Source organism: Engystomops pustulosus, chromosome 3 (assembly GCF_040894005.1).
Source record: "Engystomops pustulosus chromosome 3, aEngPut4.maternal, whole genome shotgun sequence".
In the NCBI taxonomy this organism is placed as follows: Eukaryota; Metazoa; Chordata; class Amphibia; order Anura; family Leptodactylidae; genus Engystomops; species Engystomops pustulosus.
This window is the reverse complement of record NC_092413.1, coordinates 53,004,339-53,018,050: the sequence shown is the minus strand read 5'-3', so window position 1 is coordinate 53,018,050 and position 13,712 is coordinate 53,004,339. Positions and strand designations below refer to the sequence as shown.

Sequence of the window (13,712 nt, the reverse complement as noted above, 5' to 3'; positions counted from 1 at the left end):
TACCCGAGCATTTTAGTGCTCGCTCATCTCTAAGTATTTCCCTTCTGACAGCGCTAGCGGCAGAGGGCGTACTTCTGCGGGACAAGTAGCGAGGGAGAGTAGGCGACCAGGCAGCTTGTCCAGCACTGGCAGGGGTACGCTTTACAAGGCCTTTGCCAGTTTTATGTCACCCCAGCAAGACACTGTCACCTGTCCCCAGTCTCGGCAGAGTAGGGCTGATCTTTACAGAAAGATAGTGAGGGAGTACGTAGCTGACCATATCATCGTCCTAAATGATCACACAGCTCCCTACAACTACTGGGTTTCAAAGCTGGACATGTGGCACGAACTGGAGCTGTACGCCTTGGAGGTTCTTGCCTGCCCTGCCGCTAGCGTGTTGTCCGAGCGGGTTTTCAGTGCAGCTGGTGGCATCATCACCGATAAGCGTACACGCCTGTCGACTGACAGCGCTGACAGGCTGACGCTTATCAAGATGAATAAAGCCTGGATTTCTCCGCATTTCCATTCTCCACCAGGTGAAAGAAGCTGAACCTGAATAATGTATGCACTCCTCCTCCTCATTGTCCTCCTTCTCCTCCTCTTTGTACACTAAAGCAGAGGAAACTGGCTTTTTTTTGCCAGGGCCAACTGGCTCTGGCTATAGTACTCTATGTATTTAATTTTTCTGGAGGGCCAACTACCCTGTCCTCTGTTTTAAACAATTTTTGGGAGTGCCACATACAGGCACTCAATCTATGTAATTTTTCTGGAGCACCAGCTACCTGCTCCTCTGGTTTGAAAACTTTTTTGGACTGCCACATACAGGCACTCAATTAATTTAATCTTTTTGGAGGACCAGCTACCTGCTCCTCTGCTTTGAAAACTTTTTTGGACTGCCACATACAGGCACTATCCAAATTAAATTGTCTCCATAGCAGCCTCCACACGTCGTCTTTTTAGCTGCCTTCACACGTTGCCTCCATTGCTACCTCCACACGTCATCGCCATAGCTGCCTCCAAAAGTCGTCCATATAGCTGCCTCCATACATGGTCCCCTTATCAAACGAGCTGTGTCAGGCAGAATTTTGGGTTGTTTTCATGGCTTCCACATCAAACTTGTTAACTTTGTCGCCACCCTGCTGTGTAATCCACAAAATATACTGGCAAACTTTTATCATTTACCGATATTATTTGAGCACTTCTTGCTCACCTCCTTTGGTTCCTCTCTGCCACCCATTGGTTTTAAGCCTGAGTCCATTTGGGGTATGTTGCCAAGACACTCTCTAGCCTGCCGCTGCTGCCGCTGCCTCTGCATAGTCCCCTATAGTGTCAGGGTCAATTATTGGATGTTTTAGATGCTATCTAGCCTCATTAGGTCCCTCTGTCATTGCCATGCTGTTGCCTTTACTTTTGGCATAATGGTGCGATTAAGCAGCCTCAGAGGCATCCATGCATGCTGCCCCTGCTGTTTCCTGTCCATTTCCGTGGTGTTTCCATCCTTTTCTGAGGTTCCCAGGTGCTTGGCCAAGCTTCCCTGTGCAGATCCTTGGTCCCCTTGAAAAATGCTCGAGTCTCCCATTGACTTCAATGGGGCTCGTTATTCGAGACGAGCACTCGAGCATCGGGAAAAGTTCGTCTCGAATAACGAGTACCCGAGCATTTTAGTGCTCGCTCATCTCTAATTGACACATAATTGTATTCCTCGTGATGCCATCTGTTTTGTGGAGTGCAATAGTCCCTCCTGCATCAAAGAAAACAATCCCAAAATATGATGCTGCCCCCTGTGTTTCACAGTTGGGATGTTGTTGTCAGCCTTGAAAGCTTCTCCCTTTTTCCTCCAAACATTTTAATTTTAGTTTCATCAGACGAAAGGACATGTCTCCAAAAATTAAGATTTTTGTTCCTGTGTGGATTTGCAAACATTATTCTGGCTTTTCTGTTTCTTTAGCGGTTCTCAACCTGTGGGTCGCGACCCCAGCGGGGGTCGAACGACCAAAACACAGGGGTCACCTGAAGCCATCAAAGGCCACGATTTTATTGCATTTTTGCAGAGAATCACATGGTTTGGGGTCACTGCAACATGAGGAACTGTATTGCGGGGTCACAGTATTACAATGGTTGAGAACCACTGCTTTAGAGTAAGAGCTTTTTCCTTGAGTTGAGACACATTTCGGACAGCCAAAGCATATTCATCCATGGGACATAGAACCTGTCTCTTTCCTGAGCAGTACGATGGCTGGATATTACCATCTTGTTTGTACTTGTGTTTAATTCTTTGTACAGATGAAAGAGGCATCCTCAGGTTTCTGGAAATTGCACCCAAGGAGGAACCAGCCTTGTGCATGTCCTTAATTCTCCTGATATTTTGGCTTATTTCTTTAGAATTTTATGTGATATTACACAAAAAAGATTTGTGTGCCTTTAAATACATCCACAGGTGTGTCTCTAATTAATTCAGATGTTGCCAAAAAATCAGAATCTTCAAAACACATGACATCTTCACATGGACTCCCCCAAATTGTTTGAAAGAAACCTGCCATCTGAAATCTACCTCTATGCACGTGCAGAAATTAATAAAAATGCCTTATAAAAATCACTCTCTCTCTCTCTCTTGAAAGGATATCTAATGTTGGACCCAAGTCATAAAGTTTAAGGCAACAGTATATTTTGACCTTTGCAAGAAGTAATAAAATGTCTTAAAATGTTTTCTCTTTCTCTCTCTCTCTCATTATTCTGTCATTTAGCATACATAAATAATTTTGGTAATCTTTATTGACCTAAAAGGGAAAGTTTTATTTTGATTGTATGTTAGAGAAAAACATGAATATGTCTCTTTTTATATAGAGTATCTAAACTTTTGGTTTCAACTGTATAAAGAAGTCATCATACCGGGATATCATGTGGAAACTCTTGCTTGAGTACTTTGAGTGCAAGAAAAGCAGCCTCCTTTCTTGCCAGTTTCTTTTTACTTTGCAGACTACTTTCTGGAAAGCTTCGAAGTCCAATCTTCACTGTGCAAGAAAACCTGCATATAAACATGTAGATTAATCAAAAATATCAAAGTTGTTATTTCTCCAGTTTATCTATTATTTGCAGACTTTACATCATGTAAAAGCCTCATCCAGATATTGAAGGAAATGTTATTCATGGAAATGCAAACATTTACTAACTAGCAATCTGTGAATCAGAAGTTGGATTGCTTGTTTGCAATGTTTCTCTGCAATTGCAATGAAAACATACATAGCTACCTACCTGAGCAAGATCAGTTGAAGCATGAGTAATCATTAGAGATGAGCGAGCACTAAAATGCTCAGGTGCTCGTTATTCGAGACGAACTTTTCCCGATGCTCGAGTGCTCGTCTCGAATAACGAGCCCCATTAAAATCAATGGGAGACTCGAGCATTTTTCAAGGGGACCAAGGCTGTGCACAGGGAAGCTGGGCCAAACACCTGGGAACCACAGAAAAGGATGGAGCACCACGGAAATGGACAGGAAACAGCAGGGGCAGCATGCATGGATGCCTCCGAGGCTGCTTAATCGCACCATTATGCCAAAATTATGGGCAACAGCATGGCCATGACAGAGTGACCGAATGAGGCTAGATAGCATCTAAAACATCCAATAATTGACCCTGACACTATAGGGGACGGCATGCAGAGGCAGCAGTGGCAGGCTAGAGAGTGTCATGGTGACATACCCTAAATGGACTCAGGTTTCACCAAAGGAGGTGAGCAAGAAGCGCTGAAATGATTTCCTATGTGAACAAAAGGTTGACGGTATATTTCGTCGATAACACAGCATGGTGGCGACATAGTGACCAAGTTCCATAACGTATCTGGTGAAACACCCGAAAAATGAGCCTGACACAGCTCTTTTGATAAGGGGACGACATGTGGAGGCAGCCATGGAGACGACTTCCATGATTAAGAGCGACAGTATGGGGCATCCATATTGCGCTGCTATGATTGCAACTTCAGGTCTCCAGCATGGCGGCGACAGATGGGCTGAGTTCCACTATGTATCTGGTGAAACACCTGAAAATTCTGCCTGACACAGCTCGTTTGATAAGGGGATGATGTGCTGCATATCCTCTCGTGCTCCAGTGTCTGGGGTATAGAGAGTTGAAAGTTGCGCATGGAGACATTGGTGGACGCTGTGGAGGCAAAATGGACAGGAAACAGCAGGGGCAGCATGCATGGATGCCTCTGAGGCTGCCTAATCTTGGGATGGAGCTGGCGGTCCGCTGCCAGGCGAGCTTTCGCCTGTCCAAGCCCCTGTCTCTCGGCTCCTCCCCACCCAAAATGGGCCTGGGGGCCAGAAGCGTTTACTTTGAAAAAATTATAATTTTCAAAGCAGGCCGGGTCGTTTGAATATTTCACCTAGGAATAATGGAATAGCATAGTGGTTCTATTTTTAATAGTTTTTTTGGAAATGGTTCCATGATTAAGAGCGACAGTATGGGGCATCCATATTGCGCTGCTATGATTGCAACTTTAGGTCTCCAGCATGGCGGCGACAGATGGGCCGAGTTCTACTATGTATGTGAAACACCTGAAAATTCTGCCTGACACAGCTCATTTGATAAGGGGACCATGAATGGAGGCAGTGAACTAGTAGTAGATTAAAGGTGCTGCAGTTAAAACTATGTTAGTTGGATCTTGGGATGGAGCTGGCGCTCCGCTGCCAGGCGAGCTTTCGCCAATCCAAGCCCCTGTCTCTCGGCTACTCCCCAAACAGCACTTCTACGAACCTTTTGTATAAGATCAAGTGTAGTAGTGTACTTATAAGTTTGGGTTATGGCGGGTGAGGGGAATGTAAACAGATGCGCAAGAAGCGCTGAAATAATATCGGTAAATGATAAAAGTTTGCCAGTATATTTTGTGGATTACACAGCAGGGTGGCGACAAAGTTAACAAGTTTGATGTGGAAGCCATGAAAACAACCCAAAATTCTGCCTGACACAGCTCGTTTGATAAGGGGACCATGTATGGAGGCAGCTATATGGACGACTTTTGGAGGCAGCTATGGTGATGACGTGTGGAGGTAGCAATGGAGACAACGTGTGAAGGCAGCTAAAAAGACGACGTGTGGAGGCTGCTATGGAGACAATTTAATTTGGATAGTGCCTGTATGTGGCAGTCCAAAAAAGTTTTCAAACCAGAGGAGCAGGTAGGTGGTCCTCCAGAAAAATTAAATTAATTGAGTGCCTGTATGTGGCAGTCCAAAAAATTTTTCAAACCAGAGGAGCAGGTAGGTGGTCCTCCAGAAAAATTAAATAGATTGAGTGCCTGTATGTGGCACTCCCAAAAATTGTTTAAAACAGAGGACCGGGTAGGTGGCCCTCCAGAAAAATTAAATACATAGAGTACTATAGCTATAGCCAGTTGGCCCTGGCAAAAAATAGCCAGTTTCCTCTGCTTTAGTGTACAAAGAGGAGGAGAAGGAGGACAATGAGGAGGAGGAGTGCATACATTATTCAGGTTGAGCTTCTTTCACCTGGTGGAGAATGGAAATTCTGAGAAATCCAGGCTTTATTCATCTTGATAAGCGTCAGCCTGTCAGCGCTGTCAGTCGACAGGCGTGTACGCTTATCGGTGATGATGCCACCAGCTGCACTGAAAACCCGCTCGGACAACACGCTAGCGGCAGGGCAGGCAAGAACCTCCAAGGTGTACAGTGCCAGTTCGTGCCACATGTCCAGCTTTGAAACCCAGTAGTTGTAGGGAGCTGTGTGATCATTTAGGACGATGGTATGGTCAGCTACGTACTCCCTCACCATCTTTCTGTAAAGATCAGCCCTACTCTGCCGAGACTGGGGACAGGTGACAGTGTCTTGCTGGGGTGACATAAAACTGGCAAAGGCATTGTAAAGCGTACCCCTGCCAGTGCTGGACAAGCTGCCTGCTCGCCTACTCTCCCTCACTACTTGTCCCGCACAAGTATGCCCTCTGCCGCTAGCGCTGTCAGAAGGGAAATACTGTTTCAGCTTGTGCACCAGGGCCTGCTGGTATTCATGCATTCTCACACTCCTTTCCTCTCTAGGGATGAGAGTGGAAAGATTTGGCTTGTACCGTGGGTCCAGGAGAGTGAATACCCAGTAATCGGTGCTGGAATAAATTCTTTGAACGCGAGGGTCACGGGATAGGCAGCCTAGCATGAAATCTGCCATATGCGCCAGAGTCCCAACACGCAAGAATTCACTCCCCTCACTGGCCTGACTGTCTAATTCCTCCTCCTCCAACTCCTCTTCTTCTGCCCATACACGCTGAACAGTGAAGGACTGAACAATGGTTCCCTCTTCTGTCTCGCCAACATTCTCCCCCTCCTCCGATATGCGCTGAGAAACAGACCTAAGGGTGCTTTGGCTATCAACAAGGGAATCATCTTCCCCCGTCTCTTGTGACGAGCGCAAAGCTTCCGACTTCATGCTGACCAGAGAGTTTTTCAACAGGCCAAGCAGCGGGATGGTGAGGCTGATGATGGCGGCATCGCCACTGACCATCTGTGTTGACTCCTCAAAGTTACTCAGCACCTGACAGATATCAGACATCCACGTCCACTCCTCATTGTAGACTTGAGGAAGCTGACTGACCTGACTACCAGTTCTGGTGGAAGTTGACATCTGGCAGTCTACAATCGCTCTGCGCTGCTGGTAAACTCTGGATAACATGGTTAATGTTGAATTCCAAGGCACAGTAGGCCTTTGAGACCTGGACCGAGGTAGGCCCTGCAATCCTCGGCCAAGTTAACCCAATGTGCCGCCAGCGATATATAGTGGCCCTGCCCGGCAGCACTCGTCCACGTGTCCGTGGTCAGGTGGACCTTGTCAGAAACGGCGTTGGTCAGGGCACGGATGATGTTGTCTGACACTAGCTTGTGCGGGGCTGGGATGGCACATCGGGAAAAGTAGTTGCGGCTGGGGACCGAATACCGAGGGGCGGCCGCAGCCATGAGGTTTCGAAAGGCCTCGGTCTCTACCAGCCTATAGGGCAGCATCTCCAGGCTAAGCAGTTTGGAGATGTGGACATTGAGGGCTTGGGCGTGTGGGTGGGTTGCACTATAGCTCCTTTTGCGCTCCAGCGTCTGGGGTATGGAGAGCTGAACGCTGGTGGATGCTGTGGAGGATCGTGGAGGCGAAGATGGGGTTTTCGCACGGGAGGTGTTTGGGCCGGGGTCCTGGGCAGGGGGCTGACTAGCAGATGACACAGGGGAAGGAGCAGTGGTGTGCCCGGCCGGAGGTGAACGGGCTTGGTGCCATTGAGTGGGGTGTTTAGCATTCATATGCCTGCGCATACTGGTGGTAGTTAAGCTGGTAGTGGTGGAATCCCTGCTGATCCTGGTTTGGCACAGGTTGCACACCACAGTCCGTCGGTCATCCGGTGTTTCTTTAAAGAACCTCCAGACTTCTGAAAATCTAGCCCTCGCCACGGAAGCTTGACTACGTGAAACATTTGGCACTGATGCACCAGCTCTGGCCCTGCCTCTCCATCTGGCCCCACCACTGCCTCTTCCAACCTGTTCTGCTATAGGACTCACCTCCGTCTCAGAAGCACTGTGTTCACCCGGCCTATCAACCCAGCTTGGGTCTGTCACCTCATCATCCTCCGATCCCTCAGTCTGCTCCCCCCTCGGACTTCCTGCCCTGACAACAACTTCACCACTGTCTGACAACCGTGTCTCCTCATCGTCCGACACCTCTTTACACACTTCTTCCACTACGTCAATAATGTCATCATCACCCACAGACTGCGACCGGTGGAAAACCTGGGCATCGGAAAATAGCTCAGCAGCAACCGGACAAGTGGTTTTTGACTGTGGGAAGGGTCCAGAAAACAGTTCCTCACAGTATGCCGGTTCAAATGCCAAATTTTGCTGGGAGGGGGCAGACTGGGGGGAAGGAGGCTGAGGTGGAGGAGCTGGAGGAGTGCCGATTTCGGTGACATGGGTGGACTGCGTGGAAGACTGACTGGTGGACAAATGGCTAGAAGCATTGTCCGCAATCCACGGCATCACCTGTTCGCACTGTTCTGGCCTCAACAGTGCTCTACCACGAGTCCCAGTAACTTGAGACATGATGAACCTAGGGAGTGTAGCTCTGCGGCGTTCCCCTGCTCCCAGCAGGTGGTGTCTCACCCCGCCCAGGACCACGGCCTCTGACCCCTGCAGTAGTTAGATGCCCATGTCCACACCCTCGTCTTCTACCCCTAGCCCTCGGGTTAAACATTTTCAAAATTAAAGTGTAAACTTAAAATTTTTTGTTTTTTGTGTTTTTAATTTTTTTTTTTTTAAACAAAACGATGCTATCCTATTGCTATGGCTAGTTTCTAACCTACACTGACAGCACACAACTGGATTTTGTGCTGTGCCTGATGACTTTGAGTTATAAAAAGAAATAAACGTTAAAAAAAATAAATCAGAAGACTGTGCCTAATTCAAATCAAACCCCTAATAAATTGTCCCACTTCGGTGTTTGAGGTGGATATGTGTGTCACTAAGAGCTAAACACAACAGTCGCAAGTCTCCCTGCAAATTCCTCACAATATGGTACTAGCTGCACTACTAATGGCAGCAAGCCCAGCAACAAGCAAACAAAAAAAAGTAAATATATAACGTTATTGTAGCCCTAAGAAGGGCTGTTGGGTTCTTGTAGAATCACTCCTGCCTAACACTATTGTAATAGAACACCCTAACGCTTTCCCTGACCAGCAGCAGCTCTCTCCCTAGCGGAATCCAGACAGTGAATGATGCGAGCAGCGCGGGCAGGGGCTAGTCCAGTGATGTCGAACCTATGACACGCGTGTCAGCACTGACACGCGTTGTCATGTTCGCTGACACGCTGGTCGTGGCTGTGTGGCCGGTCGCCATTGTCTGTGGGCGGTCGGCCGCGCAGGTGGGCGGACGGTCGGCCGCGCAGGTGGGCGAGCGGGCAGGTGGGCGGGCGCTCGGTGATACGGCACTGCTTCTGTCCTCCCATCCTGCTCTGCGGAGGCCGCGCACTCCGCAGGAGCGTGGAGACAGAGCAGCCCCGGCAACCTGTGCTGTGCCTGCTGCAGCCCACTCAGCTCCAGCCTCTGCTCCTGGCCCCTATGTCCCACGTTTCGGGATGAGAAATAGAGTCAGCCCGCAGCGGAGCACAAAATACCTCTCCCCGGCGGCGTCTGATTTCCTGCGCGGTGACATCATCGCACCAGCACTCTGCACTTCACTAAGTCGCTGCATTCCGGCCCGCGGCTGCTGCACATGCTAAGTAAATATATATTTTTTATCTACTGATGTGGAGGGTTGTGATTTGGCCCTGTGACTATACTGGTGGTGGGTGGGGGAGGGGGGGGGGCGCGGCGGGTTGTAACTATACTGGGGGGCCGGACCTGTAACTATACTGGGGGGCCCTATGACAATATTGGGGAGGGGGGAGGCCATGTGACTATACTGGGGGCCCTATGACATTATTGGGGAGGGGGGAGGCCCTGTGACTATACTGGGGGCCCTACGACAATATTGGGGAGTGGGGGAGGCCCTGTGACTATACTGGGGGCCATATGGCAATATTGGGGAGGGGGGGGGCCCTGTGACTATACTGGGGGGGGCTGTCGCTGTACTGCCACAGGTTCGCCATCACTGGAAGAATTCCCCCTCCCCCTCACTTATCTTAGTTCATGGCACCCCACACAAGTTAAATAACAGCAAGACCAACAAAAGAAATCAACTGACAGATTAACAAAGAAGTCACTAAGTAGGTAAATTAAATGATTACACATATTTGTTATTTAAACTCTAAATATCACAAAATTAGGGTTTTTTTCTAAAGGTGACACACCACCCGAGTTATGCTCGTTTTTTTGGCGAATTTTGACACGCCAAGCTCAAAGGGTTGCCCATCACTGGGCTAGTCTATTCCAGGGTCACCTGATCAGGCCAGCCAACCACTGCTATCGACGTGTAAGGGTACCACGTCATGCTGGGTGGAGTGCAGAGTCTCCTGGCTTGTGATTGGCTCGGTTTCTGGCCGCCATGCCATTTTCTCGAGCGGGCGAAGTATTCGTGTGTGTTCGCTCATCTCTAGTAATCATCAAATAAACATAATGGTTAACTTACTGAGGATTATGGGGTGGGCCAATTGTGTCTCCATCCTTTAAGGCAATTGTCCATTTTTGCCTTTGGCAGAATTCATGTAATAAGGTCATAGGATCTCGATAAGATTGCCCCTAGTTAAAATATGTAAGTTACTATTATAGTCAAGATTTAGCAGAAATATATGAAGCATGTTTTTTTAATTTTCTTCAGATACATTTTGAACATAATATGCATTCTTATACACCAGTATAATAGTTCCCTAACTATTATGCACAATTCAGACTTGAGACTTCAATAAGGCCACATTTTAACTATATTGAAGTAACCTAACATCAGAAATCTACCTATTATATATGGCAGGTTCCCATTAATATCCTAAGCCCCAAACTATCCTTCCCTAACTTTATAACAATTTCTTACGTAACCCCTTATCACCGACACTAGTTTTCAGCTCAATGACCAGACTCGATTTTTCAAATCTGACATGTCTCACTATAATTGGTTATAACTTCGGAACACTTTAACATATCCAGGTGATTTTGAGAATGTTTTCTCGTGACACATTGTACTTCATGTTAGTTGTAAAATTTAAGTGATAAGTTTTGCGTTTCGTTCTGAAAAAAAGTGAAAATTTTGCAAAAGTTTGTAAAAATTCTTCATTTTCCAAGTTTGAAAGGTTCTGCTTTCCAGACAGGAAGTAAAACTACCCAAAAAGCTTGATCATTAACATTTACGGAATGTCTGCTTTACGTTGAGATGATATTTTATGCGTCCTCTCATTTTTCTAGGATGTTATGAGGCGCAGTACTTTTGGTGCGATTTTTCTTATTTTCATGAAAATTGCCAATACTCACATTTTGAGGGACAACTCAGCTTTCAAGTTACTTTGAAAGGCCTAAATAATAGTAAAACCCCATAAATTACCCCACTATAAAAAGTTCACCCCTCAACGTATATAAAACAACTTCTATTGAGTCTATTAACTCCTTAAGTGTTTCACATGGTTTAAAACAATATGGACCTGCAATTTAGAAACTTTTGAATTTCTTTGGAAAATACATTAATATAGGCCAAAACTGACAGTTTCATAATAAATTAATTGAAGAAATGCTCTGCAGCGTTTGATGCCCAATTTCTCCCGAGTGTAGAGATGTCTCATATGTGGTGGTAATCTGCTGTATGGGTGCACAGCCGAGCATAGGATCAAAGCAGCGCTATTCACAGCAGATTTGTATTGTCACATTGTACAAGCTATACATTTTTATCTTTTTGTTAATGTGAACATATGAGGGCTTATTATGTACGAGATGAGATACAATGTATAGATAATTCATTTTTGGGGGTCTTTAGCTTATTAATGAGATTTTATTAACTATTTCAAGGGGTCACAAACAAAATCATCAAATTTTTATTTTTAATTTTTAGTACTTTTTTCCCCCCGTTCACCGTAACGTAATAAAGAATAAAGATATTTTATCTTTATTATCTGGTTCACTACAATTACGGTGATACCTCATTTATATAGTTTTTCTTATCTTTGCTCAATTTTACTGAGCAAAACCAATATTGGAGAAAATCGCATTTTACTATCGACAACTTTTCAGGGCCATAACTTCTGTATTTTTCTGTTGTCAGATCTGGTTGAGGACTTATTTTTTGCAAAAAGAGGTTGTTCTATTCAGTCGTATCATATTAGGGAACGTAGCTTTTTTAAATCACTTTTTAGAACATTTTTTGTGATGGTTTTTGATGAAAGATTGTATGTTACAGGAAGTTTTTTGTGTTTTTTCTTACGACGTTCACCGAGCGGGTTCAATATTGATTTAGATTTATTGTACAGATTAATACGGACGCGGTGATACCAAATATGTAAAAAAAAATTTGTGTTTTATATACTTTATTTGCATTATATGTGTAACGAGAGATTATGGGGCTTTATTTAATTATTATTATAAAATGATTTAATCTTTTTTTTTTTTTACTTTTTTTACATTTTCCATCCTTTGGCTTGAACAAGCGATCATCCGATCGCTTGTTCAAGCCTTTACACTCCAATACACTTGTATTGCAGTGTACAGTCTAAGTGCAGTGTACATGCTCAGTTACTTACAGCAGGGTCCTGCCAGGAAGGAAGAACCCGGCGTAAAGGATTGCCGGCAGCCTCGGGTCACTTGCCGGAACCCGGGACTGCAGCAGGAGGGATCGAATCCCCCACAAGCACACCGGGGGGGTCCAATCCACGTGGGACACGCTTACACGCCGCGGTCATGCTTGACCGCAGCGTGTAAGGGGTTAAAACACTTGGCACTCCCTTTGATGATGCAAAAACACAGAATTTTACTGGTGTACAAAGTATGACAATCGAAATTCATGTAACGTTTCGGTCTTAACTATAGTCCAGTTCAGACACGGACTGCAAGGTGTGGAAGAGGATGATGATGAGCCCCTATACGGCGAGAGGCAGTAGAAAAAGCATCGAGTACTGCTGAGGAGAAACTGCTGAGGCTGTTCTCCTCAGCAGTACTTGCTGCTCTTTCTACTGCCTCTCACGGCTCATCATCATCCTCTTCCACACCTTGCAATCCGTGTCTGAAGAAGGTCTATAGTTAAGACCGAAACTTTGTACACCAGTAAAATTCTGTGTTTTTGAATCATCAAATGGAGTGGCAAGTGTTTTATTATTATTATACTTAACGGACTGGCATCCTACTTGAGCATCCTCTTGCACACCCTGTGGAGTGACGTGCAGTCCTTTCCTATTTTAAGGGGTTAAACACCCGGGATCAGAGTTTTTCCGATACCGGGTTTTAGTGCCGGGTCTGGACTGTGACATCACAGCCCGACACCAGTACTTGCAAGACCCAATGTCCCAAAATCTTCTTTTGATGCGCCGCCGGAGAAAGGCGTCGTATCAGAAGAAGTACCCTTAATGACCGCTGTACAATCCCTATACGGCGGTCATTAAGGGGTTAATCCACAGTTATTTTATCTAATATACTTATTTTCCAGAGAGGCTACTGAGCCTTAGCAATCCCTCCCTACTTGCACGTGGCCAAGATGAATCTGGCGCCCCGCCTGAGCTCTGCACATGCACAGTAGCTCTGGCTTCAGTGCCGGGCACAAGTGACGATCTGCATGTTCCATGTACCCTCTGTCTGTCTGACTGCTGAAATCACGCTTGATTGCAGAAATTAAGGGGTAAAACTGGCTGGCAAGAAGATATCTCCCTACTGAGCAGATGCATCTGAGATTGATTGTCCTATTGCAGTACCAATTAGGATGATCTATGTCAGAGTGCCCAAACTACAACCAAAATCCAAGCAGTAACTTATTGCTCCCTGTTCTACCGCTTCTTTCAATTGGCCCCCCTGAGGCCACCAATACAGTTGAAAGAAGTAAAGCAAATTCAGACTATCATTGTTGCTTCTCTCCAGTGTCTCTTTGTACAGGAATAATGGTGGGTCCAGCACCAGCTAATGAAGTGTTGCTGTAAAAATAGCACTGACAGCAGCATCTCTTAAGTTGCCTAGGACTGCAGGAAGATTTGATGGATTTGGTCCTGTTTGGTGAACTCTGTACTGGGGTAAAGGCCTAAATGCCCACACAGGAGGGAGAGAGCAGGTGGTTGGGAGATGCTCTGCTCATTGTAACAGCATGT

The 13,712-nt window shown here is 46.1% G+C and overlaps 1 protein-coding gene across 2 annotated transcripts in view; it reads right to left on the bottom strand.

Annotated features, from left to right (window-relative positions):
* Positions 1-13,712, bottom strand: part of EIF2AK2 (eukaryotic translation initiation factor 2 alpha kinase 2) — a 79,563-nt gene that overhangs the window by 47,341 nt on the left and 18,510 nt on the right. For both annotated transcript variants that reach the window (XM_072140809.1, XM_072140808.1), the window contains 2 exons: positions 10,076-10,185; positions 2,869-3,004 (listed from right to left, as the gene is read on the bottom strand). In XM_072140809.1, coding sequence (XP_071996910.1) covers positions 2,869-3,004; positions 10,076-10,185 — 246 coding nt within the window. The remainder of the gene's footprint in view (positions 1-2,868; positions 3,005-10,075; positions 10,186-13,712) is intronic.